Genomic DNA, 27,394 nt, shown 5'->3' with positions numbered 1-27,394 from the left:
CATACCCTTCATTTTTAATAGGACGTTTTGTTAAAAGTTGTATTAGATTATATTTAATTAAGGTTCAACATTTATTACACCCATTTATTTCAATTTTACAGATTAGCTATCTGGTGTAGACCTAACACAGAATCCCAATCGTGTTTGTGTCCAGTTGTGTCCTTGTGACAGGGCCAGATTTAAACTTGTGCATGTCCGCGCTGCCTCCAAAAAGCCCCCCACTCTTAGTTAAAGCAGAGCACCACATTTCAAAAAGATAAAACTTAAAATATGAAGCTTATGACATGAAAACTGCACCAACTGAAGTTTACAATAATTTGTTGGTTTCGTATATTTGTTCCCTTCTAGGTCAGAAAAATACAATAGCTAGATCTATGGTGTACCAGACGTATAGTGCTGATACTCTATGTTATGGGCGTAGCCATGATTGTTTTCGGGCGGGGGGGGGAGTTGGGGTGTGTTGTTTCTTCCCTCCCCCCCAAGAGAGAGAGAGAGAGAAACATTATAAGTAGGTGTGTGTGTGTGTGTGTATATAAAAGTAGCCTAATTAATCTTTATTACATTCCAACCCTTCATTCTTTCGGACGTTTTTTTTTTGTCCCCTAGAATACGTTCTTTCTGGAGATAGAGTAAAAGAACCAAGACACCCCGCCCTTGTCAGCCAGGGGGGACTGAAAGAGCGCCGTGAATTCCCCCAGCAAGGTCCGTTATGGAATTGGTAATTAAAACCAAAAAGAAAATTATATTCTTGTTTTTTATTAATAAATTGTAGATCAAAAACAAATCTGTTATTCACTTCACTTTATGGAAAAAATGGGTAACTATTCTTTCGCTTTAGTTTTTTTTTTCATTGGAAGGGGATCCACAAAACCCCTTTTAGCAACGCTCATGAAATTTAGCAATAGTAGCTTTGCTTTTCGTTTTGTAAGAAGGTTGGGAGGGATTAAACTCAAGACCCCTTTTGGTTACGCCCATGAAATTTGGTGACTGTAGTTTGCTTTTAGATTTTTAATCGAAAAGGAGAGTTTTATAGTCAAACCCATCCGTATGTAGAGGGGCTTTTAACTCAACCCCCCCCCCCCCACACACACACACACACTTATTATATAGCTACTCTCATAGAATTTGGTGACTGTAGTTAATTGCTTTAGTTTAATATTGGAGAAGGGGTTTTAAAACTCAAACTCTTTATGGGGTTAGGTTCAAATTTAACCTCTTGAGGGCTTCGATCATTAAACTCACCTCCCCCTCAAATGTGTAGATCTTAGTAGGCATACTTTCCCTTGTAGCAAAAAAAACTTAATTTTAGTATTAGTTTGTAACCTTGACCTCTTTGGCATTGTTTAGGTTGTCTCTATATTTTTACATCTCTTTAATTCTTTCCCTTTCTATTTTCGTAATATCGTAATGTCCAAATATCGAAACCACCTTTCGTTCTTTATAACGCTCGCCCCCCCCCCCTCTTTTTTTTAGATTGTTTATGTATTTCTTAAACCTTTGTTTATTGGCATGACTTAAAATAAATACTCAGTCAATTACGATTCCAATCCAAATTTTTCGACGTCTCGTGCGTTTCCTCTATGAAATAGGCTGGTGTAGATCATGATGTAGATCTAGTAAAATCTAGATCTAGTTCTGTAGACTATCTAGATCTAGATCTACTCTAGATTTTTCTACATTGAGATTAAGACGTTTTATTGTAGCCAACCTTAACCAAGTTTTCTGTTCAATTCAAGGTATGTTTTAAATCACTTAAAAATAATTAAATATTGTTCATTGCTATTGTCAATTAAATAGAATCTAGATCTATATTGACTATTGTATTACTATTACCAATAACACTGTGAGACTGTGTGTGACTGACTTCTCACTGACTACACTAACACTTCACTAGTGACTAGTGCATGCCCTACTGTCTACTACTCACTCTAACTCTAGTGTCTCTAGTCAAGACTTTTACCACTCTAGTCTAGATCTATCATCTGATCTAATCTAGAATAATCTAGATCTAGTAACTAGATTAATCTAGAAATAATCTAGATACTCACTCAACTCACTGAGCATCTCATCTGATCTACTTACTTAGACTTAGATCTATATAACTTTCTACTAGATCTAGTTAAATCTAGTACTACAGTTACAGTAGACTCTAAAGTCTAAAAAGTCTAAGTCTAAGGCTGACTCTGACTGAGTAATTGAGTAGTGTCTAGATCTAGACTCTAGTGAGTAGTGGAACCTCGAGATGATACTCATATACTCACATTAACTCAGATACCAGTTTCAGTTTTAAAAAGTTTAAAATTAAAGGGAAACTCCGAAGGTTTTTCAAATTTGAGTTATTGACGTATTAAAATTCTGTGTGAAAAGTTGTAATAGTAAACATTATCTGAGCTAGCCAGGAAAACCAGTGACTTGGCAGAATTTAAGTCATTGGTGATTGGTTAATATGCATTCATGACTGAATGCATGATGCGTAGCCGTAGGACGTAATCATCTTCTTTTTTGAAGTAACGTCTGTATTATATAAGATAAGATAAGAATCATAAGATTTTACCATTTTGTATTTAAATGCTTAGAAACATTTAATAAACGAAGTGCCAATTCCCAACCAGCCTCAGGCCTTGGCTGAAATTATTATTAGTATGAATGGTGAGTGTGTTGGTGTTGAGTTTGTTCCTATAGCCACAACTTCTCAGGCCTTGGCTGAAACAAATAAAAGAGTTCCTATTACCACAACTTCTCAGGAAGTGTCCTGTCTTTTAAATGATAATAATGAGCAGAATGTTGAAATATTCACAAGTGTTATTCGTGCTCAACCCTTTGTAGTTCATAGTAGTGAAAAGGATCTGTCTGGTAGTGATATTGTTGACTCATCTAAAGTTACAACTGATACATTTAGTAATGTAATGTTGAGAAGTAAAAACTAAAGGAAAGCTCATAATAAACAACACTTCACAAAGAAAAAAAGACTAAGTTTCCCTTACAGCTCAGTTAGTCAAAAACTTAAAACAACACTACTTCATTTTGATGGATATCATCCTCTTCTTAGTATCATTTGACTTTGCACTTATGTTAATTTTCTTGGGACCCATGATGCATGATTAAAATCACTAAACTTGCTAGCTGGCAATTATGGTTCTTATTTCCGAGTGAGAGTGGAAAGATCCGATTTTGCACGTTCATCGTCAATAGGCTTCAGCTTGACTCGTAACTTAAATATTTGCTCGTATAATGAACTAAATTTTTGCTCTTGGCGCTGCTCGTATCTTGAATTACTTGTATGTTGAGCAGCTCGTATCTCAAGGTTCCACTGTATTGCTTAAACGCAAATACTAATTAAATTGGTAATTCTGCAGGAGTTCAAGGGGCAGCCATCTTTGTTATTGTTTAGACTGTAATCTTGTGTCTTGGGTTTTCTCTCTGGTTTAGGTTTTTGTTTGTTTTTATTTTTGAAGCTAAATAATATGCTAGATCTAGCTATACTGGTATCATCTAGTCCAAATAAGTCTATTAATTAGACTCATAATCTAACTGCTAGAACTAGACTAATTACTATATTAATATGACAAGGTTCTTAAAGGCAATAAAGGTCAATTAATTTTTGGTAATAAACTGTGCTGATATTTATTGTAGGCCTAGTTAAATTTAGATTCTCTATTTTAGAATAATTCAGAATAGATATAGACAATATTTAGATTTTAACAATTAAAAAGAAGACCGAACAATAAGAAACATATTGTATTGACACCAAGTCAAAATTAAAAGAAAAAATAGCATTGCTTTGAAAACACAGAAGTAATGTTAATTCTTGGTATTTTTTAAGACACTATCTTGGGATTTCTTTGGAACATAAACAATAACAAAATAGTACAAAGATGGCTGCCCCTTGAAATCCTGCAGAATTACCATTAAATTTATATGGTATCTGGATCTAGATCTATATATTTATCTAGAACTAGACCAGTATAGTCTTCAACGGGGCACTATTGCCCCCAATGATGGCGTTTTCAAGATTTTGGGAGGCGCTGGGGAGCCAAAGGGGCGGTATGGGGTGCTGGGTATAAAGGAGGAAAGAAGAAACTATAGGTGCACTGAAACAAAACAAATTAAATAATTCTTCAAATTTAAAGCTGACAAACTAATTAAAGACAAGTTATAGGTAGCTTGCTTCTAATTTAAGAACAGAAACAGCATTAGAAATTGAGTTCGGGAATCCAATTTTCTATTTTTAAATTTTTACTCTTTTGCTGTAATGGGAGGGAATCTAGTGTCCTTAGATCATGCGCGCATAAACGTTTAAGATTTTATAAACAAAGTAGGTAATATGCTTTTTAGATTTTAGTTTATTTTATCTACATATGTTAATATATTGTTATGTAAATGTCAACTGAAAAAACGGTAAAGCTAACATTTAAATAGAATAATTTTTAACCTTTTTAAACAAAAGAGATTGATTAAGTGTTGTTATCAAAACTCACTGGTATGTAATGGAATATTACTAAGAGCGTTGGCGAATTGCTTCTAGGTAAAAGTATGTTCTACTTTGAATGACAGCATTTTCAGATGAGGTTATGAAACCAAGTCGGCTTCACAGACATATAGCAATTTCCAAAAATAATTTAAGAATATTCATGAACAATAATAAAAATCTACTATTAAAACAATATTAAAAATAAAAAAGCAGCAAAGCAGGATATGTTTTAGTGGCCTCTAAGAAAAAAGCATAGCTTTTTCTAAAACTTATGATATTGTTTGAAAATTGATTAAAACTAAAATTAATTTTTTTTAAAACATATGTTACACAAAATGCTTTTCTTCTGTTAGTGATGAAATATTTTTTCAAAATTGTCCAGTTATATATATATTATGTAGCTTATGACGACATAGGGAACCATAAGTAATATAGATTTATTCACTATTCACCTTGTGAGTTATATGATACACAAGAATAGATTAGCCAGCAATTTCATTTCTATTTGAATCTAATTATAAAATTGTAAATAAAATACAAACCCATGCCGAAAATAATCTCATCTTTAAACAGTTTTATGAAACAAATGATGAAAAAGATGTTAGACTCTTGTTGTAAACTAAAGTTCGCTGGATTTCGAAAGATGTTTGTTATTGCTCGATTTGTTAAGCTCTTAAATACAATTTTTTTTTTTTTGAGAAACTGGAAGATTCAGTGGTTAGCGATGACTTAAAACAGGCTAAAAGCAATTGTCTTACATGGTAGATATCTAAAGCAAATGAATGAAACCAACCTTCGACTGCAAGCAAAGAAATGTACTTTCATTGATTATAACATTTTCTCTTGTATCGAGATATTAAATCTATTTTAAAGGGTATAGCAATCTCATATAACTTGTAAGCAATTCAAATAACAATGCTCTAGGAAGAAATTACGATTCCCTTCTAAAATTAAAAAAAAAGAAAATATAAATGACAATTATCAAACATGTGTTACTTAACTTCAAATTGAGTTGCAGGGAAAAAAAAGATTAAAAAAATTATGTCTTCAGCTAAAAAGAATGTCAACATAGGAGGCACACATTGTTGTAGCTAGGGTGGGGGGAGGAGGGGGGAGAATTTGAAAATCCCCCCGGGCCCCCACTTGAGGGGCCCCTAATGAAATTTTTTAATTAATTAAATTAAATATTAGGCAAATGCAGGGGCCCCAGAGGTCAACACCCCCTCCCCCCTGGCCCCCAAACAATGGAAAATTTCTAGCTGCGCCACTGAAGAGGCACAACAGAGATGTGACTGCATTTAAATATTTCAGTAAAATTCCAAAACTGGTCGAAAATGGAATTATGGTTTAGCTTTTCCATCAACATACATGGTTAACCTAGATTTAGTGCTTAACAAACTTAATGAATAAGCAAAGAAATAGACTTGATGTAATGACTAGAGGAGACCTTCGCCTTGCTTTGGCTAATTTAAAGCTTGAAATTTCTAATATTGTCAGACTGCAGGAGGCACAAGGTTTCCATTAGCTTAATATCTTTTTGTTATGAATTCAGCAATAATAATGTTTATATAAAAAAATAAAACTAAATTTACAATTAAACCTAAAAACAGTAGGCCCTAATATTCAAAAATTTAAAAGGGGACTATTAATTCTTAGGATTTGAAAGAAAGTCATGACAATGAGATTAATTTTTTTTTTGTAATCAATGTCAATTATTTGGCATAATTTTTGTATAATGTTTATAGTGGCTGTTTTTGCCTTCGATTCTGAAGATTACTACGCAAACCCAATTGCGACCTGCATATTTTCCCGAATCTTGTGCAGACAAAGCCGTTGTCTGCTGGCGATCTATTTAAGTTTTCTTTCTGTCTTTTGCGCCTTTCTTCAATAATGGCTTTTGTTTGAGTCTCAAATATTTTTCCAGCAGCTTTTGTGAGAGCTCTCCGGCTGTCTCTCTCATGTCATGACTCATGGAATACCCATATTGATGAAACTATTTAAAAAATCAAACAAAGTATTAGGGTTTATTAAAAGAAATTTATATAAATCAAATAAGAACATATAATTTAAATGTTATTCAACCTTGATTAGGCCAATAATAGAATATTCATCCTCTGTTTGGGACCCCTCAACTCAAGAAAACATTAAGAAACTGGAACAGACACAAAATAGATCAGTGAGATTCATATCAAACGAATATTTACATTTTAATAGAGTTACACCTTTTACTAAATTCAGAATGCCTCCAGGATAGAAGACTTAAAAGTATAATAGCAGTTATACATAAAATACTGAACCATAATCTTTAAATACAAAACCTAATAAAATACTCAGAAAGATACAAAGATAAAGGTACATTTCTCGTTAAATAGGCCTATGGATAATCTAGGACAAATGTGTACAAATTCTTTTTCTTCCCTAGTGCTATTAGAGCATGGAATGGGTTGCCTGGTTGGCAGAATTTAAGTCATTGGTAAACATGCATGACTAGATGCTTGATGCGTAGGACGTAATCACATTCTTTTTTGAAGTTTGAAGTAACGTCTGTATTTTATAAGATAAAATAATCTAGGATTAGGGATAACTGATGTCAAGTTAAGCTCAGTCGCCGACATTTTTATGTTCGAATTTATGTATCTCGTAAGGGTTAGACCTGGGAAAAAACTGATTGTATCTATGGACTCGTCTTTCATTTTTCTATAACATTATATGAGTTTTATTATATTTCTATTCACGGTTAAAATTGGATTTGATTTTATAGTGGGTCAGGTCGATGCTTTTTTAAGTAAGTTTCGAAAATTTTTTTACCGCTACCTTCAAGAATCGAACATCTTAAGAAACTATCAAACACCTAACAAGTATGGTGTTTTAAAAATGTTATAATCTTAAAATTGTGTTATTGATATCTATTTCTTTTTAGGACATGTCAAGACAGACAGGTCTTAGTTATTTTTCCCCTGCTCCATTATCACCCATCTCTGCTTAGAAACCGATGATACACTTTACTGTAAGATGCAAAGCCTAGTACCGCATTACCGAACCTGTGCTTATTTGTTGGGCTTGAATGTCTTGAAAAGGCACTAAGCTATTTTGAAATATCATAAGAGACCCTTTAAAGTCCAGATATTACATATTGGGGGGAGAGCCCAATAAGCTTTGCCGATAGATAATCCCGCCCTCCACAAGCCATTGGAGGACACAACAATTTACCTGATTGACCTAAAAACAAAACATGCTGCGGCTCTACGCATCTAGCAAGCTCAGTGTCTGTGACAAACAAAAAAAGGCCCAAAGTCAGTTCCGAAATTATTATTTTTTTTTTTTGGGGGGGGAGGTGCTAATAAGTTATGATAGCTTGTGAATTGTGTTGCCTTTAGTATGGATCCGCCCTCTACAAGCCACCTGGGCCAAAAACGTATCTTAGAGCACTACACAAGATCTGTCAATCTTCTTTCTCCATTCATATCTGCCATTCTTATCTGTCATTTGGGAGGGGGGGGGGCAAACAAAATCTCTACATATAATACGTATCTAGCAATTTGTGTTTGTGACATAATTAACGGCTTGACCGTTGGCACTTGTTCGATCAGCAATTGGCTCCTCCCCCTTTCCCCTCAACATTGTTCTTACTACAGCTTGAACACTGTTTTGGGGGTGTGTTGGTGGCCTGGTTTACACCTGTGTGTTGCGCTAGCACTGAACTGTTCCTGTTGTGTGTTGGTCTGTTGTAGTCCTGAAATGTGTTACTTTGTACTGAAAGTGGGTGAATGTTGGAAAGTGGAACTGTGTAAGGAGAGGGACCGGGAGAAAGGGGCGTAGACAGAAGAAGAGAGGGTCGTAAATATATTGTGCTAAGCTAATAACTGTGTTTGTGTGTTATTTTTATTATTGTAACCATTTGTTATGACAGTATTATATGTTTCCGTGGGGCGCCTCTGTTACGTCGACCACCTTTTAGCTCACCAAAAAAAAACAACTGCCCTTGACGCGTTTTATTTATTTTACGGAAATGTTTTTTTCTTGAGGATTCGAATAAGAGATTGAACCTTTTCAAAAGAATTACATCAATTATAAGACTTCATTTAGGCCAGGGGAGGCGCGGTAGCTGAGCGGTAAAGCATTTGGCTTCCGAATCGGGGGTTCCGGGTTCGAATCCTGGGATTTTCAACATCGGAATCTTTGGGCCTCTCTGAGTCCACTCAGCTCTAATGGGTACTTGACATAAGTTGGGGAAAAGTAAAGGCGGTTGCTCGTTGTGCTGGCTACATGACACCCTCGCTAACCGTAGGCCACAAAAACAGATGAACTTTACATCATCTGCCCTATAGACCACAAGGTCTGAAAGGGGAACTAGTTAGGCCAGGCTCACATCTAACTTTACATTCACTTTCACCTATCCTTTGATCTGCTGGACCGTTGGGGCACTACACAAGATCTGTCAATCTTCTTTCTCCATTCTTATCTGTCATTTGTCTTTGATAGAATTTCATTCGTATGTTCTTCCTGAAAATATTGAAGCCTGTCTGGGTGGACCACTTCGGGTGCCGATTTTGAGTTTGTGTTTCCACACAAACTGTCTTTGTAACCTTGTTGTTTTTTTTGTTGTTGTTGTTGTTGTTTTTTTGAGTTAAATCCCTTTAATGTGTATTTTAAACATTAAAATAGTGTTCGATTTTTTTATAAGCTGGGATAGGGAGTGTTCGAATATTGTAGGCTTTTTAACCCCAATTTTCATTTTTGTATAGTAAGGGACAGATTAAAGAATTAATTGCACGCACTTCCCTGCCTAATTAGGAGCATAATATATAGGTTTTGTTGAACTGATGCATCATTGGAAAAAAAAAAAAACGCAACCCGTGACCTACTTGATTCTTCCCAAGAGGTCAACACAAAGTGATGTTATTATACTAGGGCACTTTAGATCCAAGTTTTAAAAAAAGTGACTTCAGGTCTAAATACTAAATGTGTACAAACTATATGGAGATGTGTGATTCACAATAGGAATTGACTTCTTTCGTCATAACCATCGAAATAAATGCGAATTTTTAATTTTTTTTTTTTTACAGTGTGGTGCTCGAGAAGGGGTTCGATTGGCGTCATGTACTCTCGATCAGGGGTTCTTAACTTTTTGGTCACGACCTCTTTGGGGGTCGAATAACCATTTACCAAGGGTCGCGTAAGACAAACGGAAATGTGAGTTTTTCGTCTGTTTTTTTATAGGATTTTTTTTTTTTTTTTTTAACAAATTATGAAACGATTCTCGAGAGTCATTAAATAAAGTAAAAAAAAAAAGGTGAGGGAGTCCAATATAAGAACCCGGGCATATTGCCAGTCCTCAGAAATAACTGTATGATTCACAGACCTACTGTAGCAACGCAGACACTACCACAATCACGATAGCGATGCAGATTCCTCTTTAATGTCATTTTCACAATCCTGGTTCCATTTTTTTTGGTAGTAGGCCCTAATATCGGGTTCTGAAATGTTTTCTGTCCAACAGCATATCTTTGTGAAACTGGGTTGTCAAGGCTCTTAGTCCTCAAGTCTAAATACAGAAGTAGACTTGACCAAGAAGATCACGTTCTTTGTGATGTTTTCAAGTCTTGAGAACCCCTGATTTGGTGAAACAAAAACAAGCTCAACCATCGCACTAAAGTTGTGGTGTTTGCAAAGACTGTCGCAACAATAGTTTTGTAGCAAATTAATTTCCTGTATCAAGGACTCTACGTTTTTCAAGATTAGGTATACTTTAAAAATTTCCGTTACGTATGCAACATGAATACTGTAAGCAATCAATAGAAAGTGATCAATTACAATCATAAATGATCCACTTTAAAAAAAATAATAATTTAAGCACAAATTTATTTTACACTAAATTAAGCTTTTGCGATGTTCCATTTCGAACAATAAAAATACATCATGCACTTCAGGTATATATACATTTTGATAACGATTTATGATATAGCAAAATAATATAAACGAGAACTATTATGGCTGGGGGTCGCCGCATAGTGGGTTATTTTATTAGGTGGTCCCGGAGTTAAAAAGTTTGAGAACCGCTGTTCTAGATCTAGAATAATTTTGTCTTCCGAACATCCCCACGTTTCAATGTCAACGAACAACTGACAATATTTGTTAAAATGAACCTTTTTATAGCTGTGACAGAAGGCATGATCCTCTTTTAGAGTACATATTAACGTCTCTAGGCAGCCATATTAACCACTGCTCAAGACTGGTTCAAGACTAATATAATTTTTTCCAAAGGGAGATAACCTAGTTGATTTTTAATATCGTAAGCTAAAACATATCGGTCTAGAAACGATAGCCCTGTATAGCCGACTCACAGACCTATCGTAAGCTAATAACTGATTGCTAGAAAGAGAAAATAAAACATCTATATAAATAATTAGCGTCATGGCACAACCATTCCAGACACCACTAAGAAGTCATGGAAAAATCACTCTGTTACTCCCCATGTAGCTTTGGCGGCAAAAAAAAAAGAGGGAGAGGGGGAACAAGTAGTATTCACCCGTCACTAAATAGCAGGGCTTGATTTAACCATTGCGAGGCCTATGCGGAACGGATCACGCAGGGCCCAGTTTGGGTAGGGATACGGATAATATGTGAAAATTAAGAGTATTAGAAAATAAATTAGTCTTTGCATTTTTTAAAAATTCTTTACTTTACGTGCATAATTACTTTTCTAGCCTTGCGTGTAGTGAAATCATACAGTATATCATAAAAATTCTGTTCCCTACATAGATCACGCCCAATAGCATGAATTACCAAATGTTTCAATCTATTTTTGAGAATTGTTAACCTCAAGTAACTCTTCATTAGTTTGAGGCATGAAAAGCTTCTTTTATCAGATTTCACAATTACGGGTATTGTATAATGGCGTTTTTTTTATCGCTCGTAGGATTTACGTTTTTCATATTGAATGACTCCCCAAAATAACAATTTTGTCAATATTTTAGGAGATTTTTATGACTTTTCAAAAGATTTACATCATTACCGGAGATTTCCAGAACTTTTTCGTATATTTTGCTATTTCATGAAATTTCCTGTTGCTCCTGGTAAATCAGAATGCCGCGGAAAAACTGTTATAAGTTATAAAATGGTTTAATTTAATAATTTACACCAAGGATTAGCGTGGGGCCTATGAAGGTGCGGGGCCCACAGCGGTCGCATAGGTTACAGTACCCAAAAGGCAAAATAGCGGCGTATGCTACGCCGTTGGTCGACTAGTATAGTAATAATAGCGCTATAGAGCCGTACCGTAAAATCTCATAGCAATGTATAATGATTAAAGAAATAGGAATATAGACTAATATTACCAGCAATACTTTAAAAAAGAGGAGGGTAGTATATTATTATTATAATTATAAAAAAAAAAATACGTAGACTTTGATATGCATGTGGCATCAAAGTCCTCTTGATTGTGGCCATGGGGCAAATCGCCAGTGGGAATGATCGTCTTCATTAGGCCTAATAGTAAGGTTCTAAAAAGCTGCCTGGTTGACCGGTTTGCGTGCTGGCTGGACTGTCGTCCCTCGGGAGGTTTGGACTAGGAAGTAAATTATCTTCAACTCTGAAGGAACATCTGAAACATGTAAAACATTTTACAAGCAAAACTTTTTACAAGCAAAACTTTTTTTTACTAACAAAATGAGTCCTACGTAGCGTTATGATTGGCACTCGTTTTACTTTTTATCTTAAGCCAACATGTCAGTCTGCGGCGTAGCAGACATAATGTAAAAAGGCTCATGACCATGATGTGAAAGGTAATGTGTGGGCGCACTATTATGTTTATGGCAGGGCTTAGTTTTGTCACCCAGTCCGTTTCTGCACATACACACACTTTTCCATTCACTTGACCTAGACAGACTCATCCTCGGGTCACGTAGTTCGTTTACCTTTTCAAGGCTAAGCTAGTCAATTTTATACCTTCTCTCACCTTATCTCAGGTAAAGCGAAGACGAATATCAAGGAGCCGCTAGCCAAAAATGCCATCGCCTGCATGTGATGTCATCCTGGACGTCTTATCTTACTTCTGTTCCTCCCCCCCCCCCCCCCAACTTTTTTTATTTTTAGGACCTAGTTTTCACTCCCCTCTTTCTCTTATCTCTTCTTGTAATTCCCTCATTGTCTTCCGCATATTAACAGCCCTTCTATTGTGTATGTGATTGGTGTGTGTATGTCGTATCGTATGAGTGTAACTTAAGTAACGCACATGTGGTACATTGCTCCTGTGTCAAAAATGGGACAGAAATGCAGAGAACCCTTGTACTTTAAGTCATGAGATTGGAACAATATAGATATGCGGCTGGGTAGAACTAAAAAGTGGGCGCTGTTTTGTTGTTAAAAGTTCCAGACCCCCGAGCAGCAATATTAAAATATTTAAAATTAATTAAAACAAGGCATCATTCAGCATATATTGCCAGGCAGTCATATCGATTGAGAAACGCAAGTTAAAAACACAAAAGTAGAGAATACATATTTCTTATTTATCTTGAACTACCAAGATCCTTTTGTCCAGGTACTATGCAATCTTGTAGTTTTCTTTAACTGAACTCCTGTGATTTGACCCATACATAAGTTAGCTCTGCAAGGGTCTATTTAACCTTGCGCTTAATAAATTACATTATTACAAGACATTTGGAAACAAGTGGTGCATTGTTTCATAGTTATTTGCAGGCGTTTGTCTACCTTAATAGTATGCACTACCTATGATATGTATTGTAGTGTTCCTGTAACTATTCTTGATAATTTTTTATTATGTTTTATGTCAAATTTAACAATTTATCGGTCAGGGGTTTATTTATATGCTTTTCTCTCTTCGTCTTTATTCGGCGGTACTGGGTAGCTTTCATTTGGGTATTGGTATCAAATGTAAGCCCAAAGTTTTTTTGAAGATTATTAACCAGCCTGCCTCTTAGTGGCGCCCGATTGGAAACGATTGTAGGAGGAAACGATAAGGCCAAAGGGTAGCGAAACAAGACTTCCCCGTGGGGGGTGCCTAAGGGTGTGTGAGAACATACTAATTGCAATTTGCGGAGTTGTAAAAAAGCAACCATATCACAATCCAGGCGCTGTTGCTCAAGGGGCCATTACATAAATGGGTGTACTGCACGCTTAGCCTGGAAAATGAAAAATGGAGGGGTCCCGTGTAGGCATCTCTGGGAGCGAGTCTGACCTCCTCCAGACTCTTTCGCTCTATGTTACTATCAATGACACGAACGCTTTTTTAATGTTGAAAATGCGTAAGAAAGGGATGTAACCCATGACCGGAAATGAAGATTTCTTTGATTTATTTTGTAACATTTTCTTACTTAATTTTTAGCGGGTCCCGAAAGGGGAATAGACGCTGCTAGTTTTGTTTGGTCTGTCTGTCCTTCCGTCCGTCGGTCCCGTTTAGATCTCGTAAACTAGAAAATATATTGAAAATCCAACATCATGATATTCTAGACCATTCAAAGTTCTGACCCACAGTACACTGTTCTCATTCAGGCCGGTAAGAGGGAGCCCATGTTCACTTTTGCTTGCCTAGAGTTTCAAGAGCCGAAGGCTCAACTCTACCTGACAGTATCAAGAAGAAGAAGAAAAAGAATTTAAGTTCTTACTAAGAATAATTCAGAAGCCACATTATGCGTGTCCTGATACCGCTGAAGCGCGAAAATCGTTAATGTATGCACACAGGGGCGGACTGGCTATATGGGTATTTGGGCAAATGCCCGGTGGGCCAGTACCCTAATGGGCCGGTAAAGCCCCCAAAAGGGTCGCATGAGACTCGCATGGATGCCACTATGTAATAAATTGTCAAAGGTTTTATAATATTCTCTCATAAAAGCGGCCTTCTGAGCATCGTGTTTAAAAGAAATCTCTCTACAGTGTAAAACTAATTTAATCTAACACATTTTCCAAATAATGTAATAGCCTACATCCTTAGACAGTGATACTAGTAAGCTTCATTCTTTTATGGCCCACACACTTAGCGATTAAATAGCAACATAAGGCCTATATTTCTTATAAAAAAATATGCATGTGTACAGTTAAAGATACTCAAACTCAACATTGTAACGGATGTATGTATAAGTTGTACTAGATGTATTTCAACAGTACCTTGATAACCCTAGATACTTGGGTATCATGTATGGTATGTTACTGATGCGAGCTCAATGACTACAGGCATACACCACGTTACGAAATAATATAACAATAACCAATAGGATCAATGCACATTAACTAAGTTCACTCGAGATGTAATAGAATAACGAACTTTAATACAGAATGGGCCAAAATCGAGTCAGTCAAGAGCCTAGCAGTAACTGTTCTAAAAGTCTACAATACTAACTAACCCAATGCCTATGTCGTCAATAGCAAATGTTGCGTTCAAAATCAGGCTACTACAGTGCTTTCCTTAACTAAACTAAGTGTATAACAACATGCAGGTTTTGAGGACAGGCATGCCGACAATTGATGCCCTTCAGATGATATGTCATTTATGGGCCTGATTGTATAGAAATGCCCGGGCCGATTTTGACAGCCAGTCCGCCCCTGTATGCACATACACGTAACCGGTAGCGAATCAGTTAATTCGCAGATTATATACCATATAGCTTAAATTTGTTGTCGAAGATCAGCATTCTATGGATTTAAGATATCTATGGAATTCAATATTCACTTTAAAAAGCCGTTCGCATGGCATGGGTTGGTTGGTTGGTGGGATATGCTGCAGATATGCCTGCCTCTTTTCTCACCTTCCTTTGTTTTTTTTAGACCTACGTTCTTTCTCAGACACTCACGCCTTCACGCAATGTGGAGCGATATTCGACACAGACATCAGTTAAGCATTTATTAGACAAACAACGGCTTTAATTGAGTATCTTTCATGAAGACAAGTGGACAACATCAATAGAGTACATATAGAAGCCTCAATCTAGTATGAGCAATTAAGGTGTAAACGTAACTATAAATGTGAGATAAGAACTGTTATTTCCATTGATCTTTAGAAGTACATATTCCAATCACACTTCTACTGTTAGCTGTTCAATAAAGGAGGTGTTCAGCGAATAAAAATGAATTTAACTCATGCATTTTTGTTCTCCGAACACGGCAAAATCGTAATTAGAAATATTATTGGGATTTAAAGAAATATTATTTGCTCAATGAAAAACATGACCTTGATCGAGAAATCTAGGGGGTACATAATTTATGAATGAAAGAAAAAAAGTGCGGGCTGCTAATTTGAACCCAGAGATCATGCCAGTTAAGCTGGTGGCGAGAAGAGTGAGGTATACACCAAGCGTTTAGTGTCACAGCCTATTTACAGGCAGTGGGGAGAGGGGGGAAGTCCTCAAAAGAATTATAAAAGTCTATGGCAGCAGTTTTCAACCTTTTAAGCTTGGCGACCCCTTTTTACAATCCCCCACTCTGCCACGACCCCCCCCCCCGGCTCACACACACAGCAATAGAAGGATAGACAAAATGATCCATTTTATCGATGGCCTTTAGCGAACCCTGGCAAATCGTCAATCGACCCCCCAAGGGGTCGTACAGGTTGAGAACCCCTGGTCTATGGGAAGGGAGGTGCAACAACATGAACATACAAACTATGAAAACAAGAGGGTCCATGGATGGGAACGAAAAGAGAGAATTAAATACACGTTTTCTATATTTGCAATGACACCCGAGACCTCTTCCCTTTCTAGAGGCATTTATGTCTGAGGCCCCTGATAATTTGTTGAGCATACCATTAGATAGTCCTACTCTCCCTCCCTCCATGGGAAAGGCTTTGAGAGTCCACCTTGGCCGGAGACCCTCAGGTAGTTTGCAGTACTCAGCTGAAACATTTGTTTGTTGTAAAAGAAAATGTACTTTTAAATACAAATAAAATTATGGGACCTTTTACGTCTTCAATTTTATTGTGACTGTCAGTATAGTATACAGATACCCTGCAGCCACTATTGACTGTCAGTATAGCATACAGATACCCTGCAGCCACTATTGACTGTCAGTATAGCATACAGATACCCTGCAGCGACTATTGACTGTCAGTATAGCATACAGATACCCTGCAGCCACTATTGACTGTCAGTATAGCATACAGATACCCTACAGCCACTATTGACTGTCAGTATAGTATACAGATACCCTACAGCCACTATTGACTGTCAGTATAGTATACAGATACCCTACAGCCACTATTGACTGTCAGTATAGCATACAGATACCCTACAGCCACTATTGACTGTCAGTATAGCATACAGATACCCTACAGCCAATATTGACTGTCAGTAGAGCATACAGATACCCTACAGCCACTATTGACTGTCAGTAGAGCATACAGATACCCTACAGCCACTATTGACTGTCAGTATAGCATACAGATACCCTACAGCCACTAGAAATGAGTTTTTGGTGAATAAAAATGATGAAATCAAACCTTGTAAAATAAAATAATAAAAAAAGCTAACCAGATCTTTACAAAAAAAGGAGTACAGAGTTAAAATTTACTAGTCGACCCGTGGTGTAGCATACACTGAATTTGCTGGAAGTATTCATGTAGGCAATGATGTCAAGCATAGTGTATGACTGTGCTTCTGTAAGTACAACGGACAGGGCTCAACAGTGTTATCCATGACATTTCTTAAGTAATATGCAACTGATATAAATAAACATTGAAAGGAAGCAGTGGTCATGGTTAGGAAACGAAGGGCGTTAGGAAGGGGCGAAATCAAAACATAGCTAAAAAAAACATGTTTCTTTTTTAATGACACCAGGCATTAACGTGTGTGAAAAATACACACATTAATGTTGTCAAATATATAGAATGTATTAGAGAGATTACTTGTTCTCCCCCCCCCCCCCCCCTTTTTCATTCTCTCTGCTCAGCAAAAGTTTTGAGTCCGACTTGCAGGAATAAAAGAGTTATCTTTCCATGACTTAATCATGGTGTTCCGCATGGTTGGGCCATGAAGAGAATTATATATATATATATACGTAATATTTTTTTTGTGTACAGGTCTCAATTTATTTACTTCTTAATATTTTTTTTTTATTTAATAGGAAACACAGGAGAACAAAGTGAGCTTGATTCTCCACTAGAAGCTTCATTTAATGGCAATGAAAGTAATGCGCATAATTTGGAAATCTGTCCACTAAACGATAGTAATAAATGTATTGATCAATGCCCATTTATACATGGACCACTATGCCATCTGTGCCACATGCACCGATTACATCCTTTTGATCCAGATCTGCATCTAAAGGTAAGTATTGACATGTTTTGACAAAAATAAAAAAGCATCTAAGATGTAATTTCATCTTCTATACTATAAAGCAGAAAGTAAGGCATATGTATGTTATGCACAGAAATCCAAACCTTTTCATCAATCAGTTCAGTCTTGATAAAACTTGTCATAAATGTTCCTTGAGTACTAACTGGAACCATAACGTATGTATAGTGGCCCTAAAATAAACTTAAGACCCTCAAAAAAGTTGCCCAACTTACTATTTCATGGATCTAGGCCATGTTTACATGAAAGAAGATTGAAAAGGATCTAGATCTAGAGATGTAATTTTTAAGAACTACACTTTACACAGATAAGTTTTTACTTTGACTTAAACACATGAACATACCATTTTGGTCCATTCATTTCATATTTCAAATTAACATTCAGATTTGTTTTTCTAAATCATTTTTCATACATTTGTTCACTAAATTTATAGCTGCGAAGTTATGTTGACATACATTTTAATAGTTCCATTCATGAGTCCCGTACATCTAACAAGAATTAAAGGTCACACATGCGCATAGCGAAGCTTTCACGCACGCGCAGAACGAAATATGTCCAAGCCAATATTTAACTTAAGATCTATATTTAACTCTAGATGATAGATCTACTTTATACTTTAACACAAGAACATACAAAATAAAGTCTATTTCATATTTTAATCAAATATATGTAGGCCTACAAACAAATATTTTTATTTTTAAAAATAGATTTAGGTCGATTAGCTTTATTGTGATAGCTCCATTCATACTATTTTTATACATACATTCATGCTTTCGCTTTACTTATAACATTATTATTTCGTTAAATTGTTTCCAAAACACTCTCAATGACTATATCGACAGTGATGCGCAAATTGAGACCCAGGGGCCACTGGTAACATATGTCTAGTAATCTATAGACCTATATTATAAAGCGCTGTTAACAAAGAAAATGTAGACTGAATTAAAGGTATTGTAATAAAATAAAAAAACATAAAACACAAGAGCGAAGATGACAAAGTAATCTTAAAATCTTCAGAATTATGAAAAGCCTTATTATTTTCAAACCATCTATCTATCCTTCTTTCACTTATATGGTCAAAGGCAAAATGCAGTAGTACATTACCAAAAAATAGATATTTTACTCTCAATTTCTGTTAAATTCCTACCTTTAGCTCACTCTCTCTTCAGGGATAAAAGGTTAAATTTAGAATTAGGATAAAGACAAGGAAAATAGCTTTAAAATACTGTAATACAATTATACAGCTTATAGAGCGAATAAGCCTACTTTTCTCTTAACCATTAATGAATGTTACAAAAAAAAAAAAAAAAGAACATACTTCGCCACACCACCTCTTCCCTGCCCAGAATCCTGTTATAATTAATGTATAGATCTACTAGACATTATAAAATACCATAATAGGTCATAATATTAGATCTAGACTTTGAAGATGATGTGTAAAATGTTTCTGAACATTAATTTATTAAACTCTTGAATGAATAATGCCTACATGCAGAATTACCCAAAGACATATTGTCTGTTCAAGATAAATATGTTCTCGGTCCCTTGGCAAGTTTAAATTTATTTCTTTTTTACTTTGAAAAAATTGAATGGTCAAAGTAGAGTTTTACCTTGGTGGCCAATGAGCTAGTAATTTTTTTCCTACAATATACAGCAACTATCAAATTTCCTGGAAATTTGTTAAAACCATTTTTTGAAATCCTTGTCCAGGTTTCGCCCACCCAGGTTCCATGAAGGTATGAGTTAAATAGAGGTATTATAAAAACTAACTCCTATATTTCATGATAGCCTGGTCGTGCGGATTGTCATTCGGGCTTATCGATGGTCTCGGGTTTAAACCTTGCCGCTTCCATCCCTCGTCGTCCTGCGGGAGGTTTGGACTAGGAAGTAACAAGTAAATAATCTTCAACTCTGAAGGAACATTCTGAACATGTAAAACATTTTACAAATCAGAATTTCACACAGAGAAATATGGCTGGTTAATATAGCTGAAAGAGCAATGAATGAATGTCATGAGATTGATCCCTATACTGGGCTTTTTTACAATACCTCATCTATTCAACTCATACCCTCATGGAAACTGGTTAGGTGGTCTAAAAACCTGGACAAAGATCTCAAAATGGCTCTAAAAATTTGACTGTTGATGTTGTATTTAGGATTTTTTTTTCTACAGTGGGAGGGGGGGAATAAGTAATATTGATAATCAAATTCGCAGTTAAAGTATGTGTTTAACAGTTGTTTTTTTTAAGTGTTCAAGCAGGGAGAAAAGAAGGTCATGGGGGGGGGGGGGGTAAAAAGTGACATAGAAATCATAAACAAAAAGTCAGTGTATAACCGAAAGCTGAAAAAATAATCTGATAGTGTAAATAAGATTTGTTAAGGCGCAAGGAGAATATATTACTTGTCTTTTCCGCAACCACATAGCTTAAAATGTTGTCATCTGAACTATGAGCATTTGTTCATGTATTTTATTGGTGTTATTATTTAAGGACTGTAATCTTTTTTTTGTTTTAGGTGTGTCTTGCAAAACACCTGGAGCAAAGCCATCACATGGAATGCAATATTTGCTTTGAGAGTTTCAAAGATACCAAGTATGCATTTGGGATCCAAGAGAATTGCAATCATTGTTTTTGCATTCAATGCTTAAGGCTTTGGCGACAAAAGAATGAAATGGTTAATTATAGGTATATCTGTGTAAAACTAGTTACTAGATATAAATGTTGTAATGATTTTGTAATTGGTGAATGAAAAATGTTATGTAGCTCTGTAGGCTACCAAAATTATCTTTCTTATTTAAGTATTTTTTTTAGAACATCTCTATTCAAGTCACAAATTTGGTATGGGCAAAACAATTAGGGTGGACAGATTTCTCTAAAATGGCTCTAACAATTTTCCTAGAAATTTTAGAGTTGATGAATATTATTGAAAAAAAGAATTATAAGCTTGTTGGCCACATTGGGAAAACTCTATTTTGACTTCTAATTTTTCTTAATATAGAAAAAACAACTAAATTTGGCTAAAAAAATCTTTTATCTTGAACAGACGCCCAAAATAAACAAAATCAAAGCTAAAATCAGTCACTAAATTCTGACCCCCCCCCCCCCCACCTTTCCCCCGGCAGTCAAGAGAGGTTACACATTTCTACCAGTGGCAGGGCTCCATTAATAAAGTGGAGTGAATGGTCATCTCCCGTAATTGAAAAAACTAAATGTGGCTCAACAAAGATTGCTATGGCAAGTAAGCGCCTAATCTGGTCTTTAAAGCGTTTCCGCAGGGCACCTCTGTTTCGTCGACCACCTTTTAGCTCACCAAAAAAGACAGCTTTTGGCATACTTCGTCCCCAATACAGGGTACATGCCCTGCCCAGTATAACTGTTGGACCATAAGAAGTCCCTTTATACTACTTTATACTGTCCATAGCGGCGTTCGCAAGGACATCAATGTTAGTTTTGCTGTCTGGCTACCTTATGTTTATGATTGAGCTCAAGCATCTTTGGTGAAAGCGTTCAAGTAGTCTTAGATTGCGTCCGAACGAAACGTGATGTCGATGCCTTCGTGCAGTCGCTGTATCATTTGACCCAGCATTATGCCAAGGAAGATAGCGAATAGAGTAAAGTAGATAGCCTGCTTCATGCCATTTTCTATTGGGAAATCATCGACATGTCATCATTTTGTCTGATCTGGCCTTTTTGTTCCACATGAAACTGTTTGAGAATGGATATGTGCGTAGTTGGGCATCCAAGCCTGGCCAGAATCCTCCATTAACCATTGACCGTGTCGAAAGCCTTGGTTAGGTCCACGAAGGAAACGTATGTATAGGTTTAAATCTAGTCAAAAATTAAGACTAAGTCTAAGACTTTAGATCTAGACTGCCTAGAGTACCAGTAAATTCTGATTATCATAGATCATGTTTCTTCTATATTTATAGCCTAGATATATATTCTAGAAGTAGATCTATACATTCTATAGTTACAATTTCAATTCCCTGTGAATATTTATGATTAGGCCTATATAGATTACAGATTTTTATCTAAATTTTATATATCTATGCAGTAGTGGCTTTAGGGGGTGGCAAGTGGGGCAATGATCCAGGCCCTGCACCTGAGGGGCCCTGCATAAAGAAATTCCATTCACTCAGACCAGTTCTCAAAAACCTGTTATTCTATATTTTAGAAGCCCTTTCCTGCATCAATGTGATACCAATTTCCATGTAAACATGACATTTTTGGTTTCGAAACTCCATTCAGATTCGACACCTGTTGATTTTAATAGGCCTTGACCTCCATATCAAAGGTGCCGAATAGGCCATCATTGTTTAACAGTTCAACTTTAAACAAAAAAGTTTGCACAGCCAAAAGCCAGAAATGCTCTCCGACTAAATCTGTATTTGACCTTCTAAGCAACTATATGTGGTGTTAGTTTTATTGCAACTGTTCTGGCTATCCTCCATAATTAATGGTTATTTTCTGACTCTGGAAAGCATCTAGTTTGTTGATTTTTCATGCAAAATGTTTCTGAATCATTATAGGCAAAAATCTTCCATGAAGAAGAATTATGTGCTATACAGTAGCCCACCTAATGTAGTAAAACAACCAATAAGTAAGGTACTATGTTTTGGAACAAAAATAAGGCCTATATACACTGCCTAAAGCATTAGAGGCGGACGGACGAGCCCGTTAGCTTTAAGTGGTATGGTTTATATGATCTATGACTATTATGACAAGGCCCAATTTTTCAAAGCAACTATAATTAATAGACTTCATCTACAACCTATCCCATTATTGAAGACAATGTGCATAATTTGTGTGAACATTAATTTATGATAGGCCTACTCTTGAATCAATAATGCCTTGCATTCTAAAATATCAAACACAATAGTCCTTTCAACAACGTGATCATACTTTCAGAACCAATGTTTGCTCTAGATCTAAGTTATTCAACGTCTAGTACTCAAGCTAAATTTACATTTAATTATTTTTTACTTTGGAAAATTATAACAGTCAAGCTAGAGTTTTTCCTGCGTGGCCAACAATTAAGCTAGTAATTCTTTTCTCAGCAATAAACATCAACCATTCAATTTATAGGGAAATCTTTGAAACCATTTTTGAGATCAGTGTCCTGGCTGATTCTAGATTCCATGAAGTTCTGATTTGAATAAAGGTATTGTAAAAAGTTGGTATTGTCATATTTAAAATTTTAATTTTTCTTAGGCTCTACTCTTCTTACTGTTAATGATTATGGGTTTGAACCTTTGTAGATAGTAAAAGTAATTTAACAAAATAAAAAAAAATTTTAAAGAAAAATGATATCTTGGTAAAATATTTTTAAAGAATGAATATATTTAAAAAAAAAACTTCTTGCCAGAAGTTAGAATTATTACAACTTGCCGCAATCCACTATAATAATGTAACCAAACGTCTCGATTTAGGCGTGATAGTCCAGCTTTGGACCGCCTGTCACATTTTTCATAAAATGTCCAGGCGGGACAGCGAACATCTAGCTTTCATTAAAAATAAGTGGATTAATGTCACTCTTTTGTTTTGTAAACTTTTTAAAATCTTGTAAGTCTCCATTAATTTAAGGTACTTCTCCGACATTTAAATACCTAATAGATAGATCAATTTGATTCTGGAAAATTTATTTTTTTCAATTATATAGTCCAGTTTTTTATCAAATGTGAAGCAATTAATTGTTACTTAAGGTTTGGTCCCTATATAATGAACAAAGTAAAGAAGCTGGCTAGTGATGCACAGTTTTCAGATACTTTAAGCCCACAATAAAGTGAAATTGTTTTCCCTGATGATACATTTCTTTGTGCCTTCGGTGGAATCTTTAGAGGAATAAAAAATCCAATGTATAGATTTAGAATATAGCAGCTAGAATTCCTGCTATGTAAAGACCAAGTGGTTAGTTCTGAATACTTCAGCGAAGAGACTATTAAAATTATATCCTGCTTTGATTTCTTTTCACTAGAGTACTTTCCCCGCAATAATAAGTTTAATTGAAAACCTGTGTACTGAATTTAGGCTGCCTTTTGTACTGTGAAATCCAACCCCACAAACCATGCTTTCGACTCCATATCACCAAACTGTGAGTGTAAAAATGTATTTTTTAAAAAAGTGAAATGTAGGCATATAAAGTATATTATTGGGAACAAAAATCATAGTGCTATGACACTAGAGTGATAACATTTTTGAAGAGGTCCTACAAAAAGCTACATAGAGCTTGTGAAATTATTTAATGTTGAATTACGAAGCCAAAGGAAGGTAATTGATTTTATGTAGATTTATTTTTTAGAATGGTGACAGGGTACAGCTAAAAAAAATTGATGCTAGAATTCTCAGGCCAGAAGTATGTGTTTATTTGTGGGAGTTTGATATAAGCAGGCCGTTCTAATTTAAAGTCACATAGTATAAGTCATGGGCTGAAATTAGGTTTGAGGAACATTTAAATTGGTGGGTAAGTTCATTCGAAATTGTATGTTTATGTCTAATTTGCAAGATGCAGTAATAGAAAAATGATTTACAGGCTAGATGTGAGTGTGTTTGGGAAAGTTTTTTTAAAACAGGACATAAGCCAAAAAAGGAATTGTTGAAAGTGAAAAAATAAAAAGGGGAGGTTATGGCCAAAGTATTATATGAGCAACAGGATTTGCATGATGTAATTCTCTTTTTTTACTCAGGTCCTGTCCAGTGTGCCGTACTCCATCAGGTGACATTTTGAAATTCCCATTGTGGTTCACATGTTCATTGTCAAAAAAGTTGATGTTTGCTTGTAAGAAAAGAACACTGGCTTTGGAGGTAATTAATCCATTCTATCAGTACTTAGGTAGAGGGGAAGTAGTGTATTTCTTTCTGTTTATTAAAAAAAAATATTTATTGAATATTGTATCACATATGTTACTTTGCAATAACATTTCTTGTTTTAGATATTTATTTTGGCGGAAATTTAACTAGCAATTTTAGTGTTACAAAAGTTAAATATTTTTTGTTTCATTATTTAGTTTTCATTTCCGATGTTTTGTTATAAACTTATCTTACTTAAAAAGTTTTACAGCAAAAAAAATTTTTTTTTGGTTTGTTTTGTTTCAGAAGTATTATCGATATGTTGCCTATTAAGAAAGACTTTGCAACATGCTGATTTTTTTTTTTCATTCAAATTGAATATAACTTTAAAATAAAAGAGACTTTCTTTCTTTTGCTTTTTTCTTGACCTTGTTTTCTTTAGTTTTATAGTTTTAATTTTTCGATGTTTGAAATGCACTTGAGAAAGTAGAAAAAATCATGGCCTATAGCTTAAAATATATTTATAAAGCTAGAAGACAAGATTGACCTATTGCTGATTGTTAATTAGAGTACATATAAAAATACAATATATTCTGATGTTATTGGCACACATTGATTCATTCAAAACAATGATTGCTTACCAATAAAAAAAATAAAAAAATAGAATAATTATAATCTACTGGCATGTATGTGAGCTGGTGCTCCCAGATCTATTTTTGTATTTTAATTTGTCATTTTTACAGGCTAATGTAGGATAGATGTATTTTAGTGTTTTTTTTAAATTATTTTGTATAGTACAATGCAGAGTAGAATATATTTTTTGCTATTGATTACATTCTGCTACTTATATATATCTTTTGGGGCTATTTGTGTTTAACTCAGCAAACAAAAAGTTTTCAGAATTGTTAATAAATGTTAAGAGTTGGATACATTTTTTTTTTCCTACTACGTTTTACTAAATGTAGTCTTTAGTACCCATGTTCCAGTAGTAGTTATTATTAATTTCATTTTGAATGTAGGTCTATACTATAACTTTTGGTCATTATGATGTCACTGAAAGTTCCCCTTATCAGATCAAGCAGTCTATAGGGTAGATTATGTTAAGATCTTCTGTTTCTTTGGCCAATGGTTGACTCAGGTGTCATGTAGCTAGCACAATGACCAATGGCCTTTACTTTCCCCCAACTTAAGTCAGGTACTCATTAGAGTGAAGTGGATTAAGGGGCATCCTAAAAATCCTGAAGTTCAAATCCCATTCTTCACAGAGATTCAAATCCAAGACCCAGATATGTTAATTAGAAATCTGACCGTTTTAGATGTGAAGGAAAAATTACATGAGAAAAAACAACAATTATCTTATATATTATAGACATTTTTAAAAACAAGATAAGAGAGTTTGTGTTATCACAAATACTCGGAGGCGGTCCGCATTGAATTCACCAATGGACGAGAAATATTCAAATCATTGTCTGGTTTTGATCGTTTAAAGTAATAAAGTAATACAAATTTAAAAATCATTGGGCAGTAAAATAATACACATTTTGTTTTCTCTTTTACATTTTTTTTTTTTCAAAATGAATTTTTATTAAACATAAACTTTTTTCAATTACAAGTTGTTGTTATATTTTTTGTTGTTGTTTTTTTTTTGTATATTCATTAATTAAAGTTCCCTTTTCATATCTAGTGATCTATGGGGCAGATGATGTCAAGGTCATCTGTTTCCATGACAAGCGGTTAACGCGACCAACCACCTTTACTTTTCCCCAACTAATATCAGATAACATTTAGAGCTGGGTGTACTCACAATGGAAAAAGAAACCCCAACAACTCAGAGGTGCCCTGAAGTTACCGAAAGTAAAATTCCCAGGATTGGAAGCAAAGCCCTTTACCACTCAGACACCATGCATCCTGTATATTATTCAGCGTACACTATAATTCTTTAAATAATAATTATTAACCTTATCAATACATTGAAATTTAATTAAATGTCATATGTAATAAGAGAAAATAATAAAAATAATTTTCCCCTCGCAAATAAAAATTAATAAATCCCTTACCATTTGTCATACAATGACTATTTTAGTGCGGATGGAGATATTTTTTCAAGCACTTTTCAACCATATAGCGTTAAAGTTCTTATATCTGTACCGCTATTTTGAGTTTAGAATTTTTATCAAACTACCTAAATCTAAACTAGACTTAGATCAAGACTAGATCTAGAATGTTGATATATAATACTTAAAACTAATGCGATGTTTCGGAAGGAACATTAAAGGTTAAATCAGATTTTCAATAGCTTATAGCGTTTTTGTTTTTTTATCTAAACGTGACTGACAGACTGACCAATAGACAAAACGTACAAAAATAAACGGCTTATATTCTGATGGGCTCTAAACAAGAAAACATTTTTTTTTTATTTTAATACAATTTTATTTAAAAGAAAACACATAACATATTATTTTATATCAATAATAATACAAAGAATATGTTGGAAAAACAAATTTTGTGAAGAAAATAGTTTCAAAAACACACTCCATGATTTCCATCATGAACGTTGAATAGACCGCAGCAAAGGTCCAGAAAATGATGACAGCAAGAGCCAGAAAATGATGCCAAAGCCAATTGACATAAATCTTGAAAATTATCCTCAAATCAAATATTCCACACAAAAAAATTAAATTTTAAGGGCTTATGAGTTTTTTAAAATTCATGACTTTTTGCAACAATAGTTCCTCTTAAGAAACCAAGACAAAGAATCTCCATCCTATATCATCAGGAAATCTCTGGGGTTTGTTAAGAGTTACAATAATGTATATATAATGAAACAATATATTTACTAT

At 34.9% G+C, this 27,394-nt stretch overlaps 1 protein-coding gene across 1 annotated transcript; it reads left to right on the top strand.

Annotated features, from left to right (window-relative positions):
* Nucleotides 1–1,564: 1,564 nt before the first annotated feature.
* On the top strand, nt 1,565–26,160 carry LOC106078134 (E3 ubiquitin-protein ligase makorin-like). Its single transcript, XM_056039162.1, has 5 exons — nt 1,565–1,736; nt 17,540–17,742; nt 20,284–20,453; nt 24,452–24,569; nt 24,861–26,160. The coding sequence occupies exons 2-5, from the start codon at nt 17,701–17,703 to the stop codon at nt 24,885–24,887; spliced, it is 357 nt and encodes a 118-aa protein (XP_055895137.1). The 5' UTR covers nt 1,565–1,736; nt 17,540–17,700; the 3' UTR covers nt 24,888–26,160.
* Nucleotides 26,161–27,394: the final 1,234 nt, after the last annotated feature.

The sequence above is a fragment of the Biomphalaria glabrata genome, chromosome 8 (genome assembly GCF_947242115.1).
Source record: "Biomphalaria glabrata chromosome 8, xgBioGlab47.1, whole genome shotgun sequence".
NCBI lineage: Eukaryota > Metazoa > Mollusca > Gastropoda > Planorbidae > Biomphalaria > Biomphalaria glabrata.
The sequence above is the reverse complement of the archived record's forward strand: the minus strand, read 5'-3'. Positions and strand labels throughout refer to the sequence as shown.

Coding starts and splice junctions, on each gene's coding strand:
- LOC106078134 (XM_056039162.1), top strand. CDS start 17,701: ATGCACCGATTACATCCTTTTGATCCAGATCTGCATCTAAAG. Junction 17,743..20,283: donor ATCCAGATCTGCATCTAAAG/GTAAGTATTGAC, acceptor TTTTTGTTTTAG/GTGTGTCTTGCAAAACACCT. Junction 24,570..24,860: donor AAAGAACACTGGCTTTGGAG/GTAATTAATCCA, acceptor GTTTTGTTTCAG/AAGTATTATCGATATGTTGC.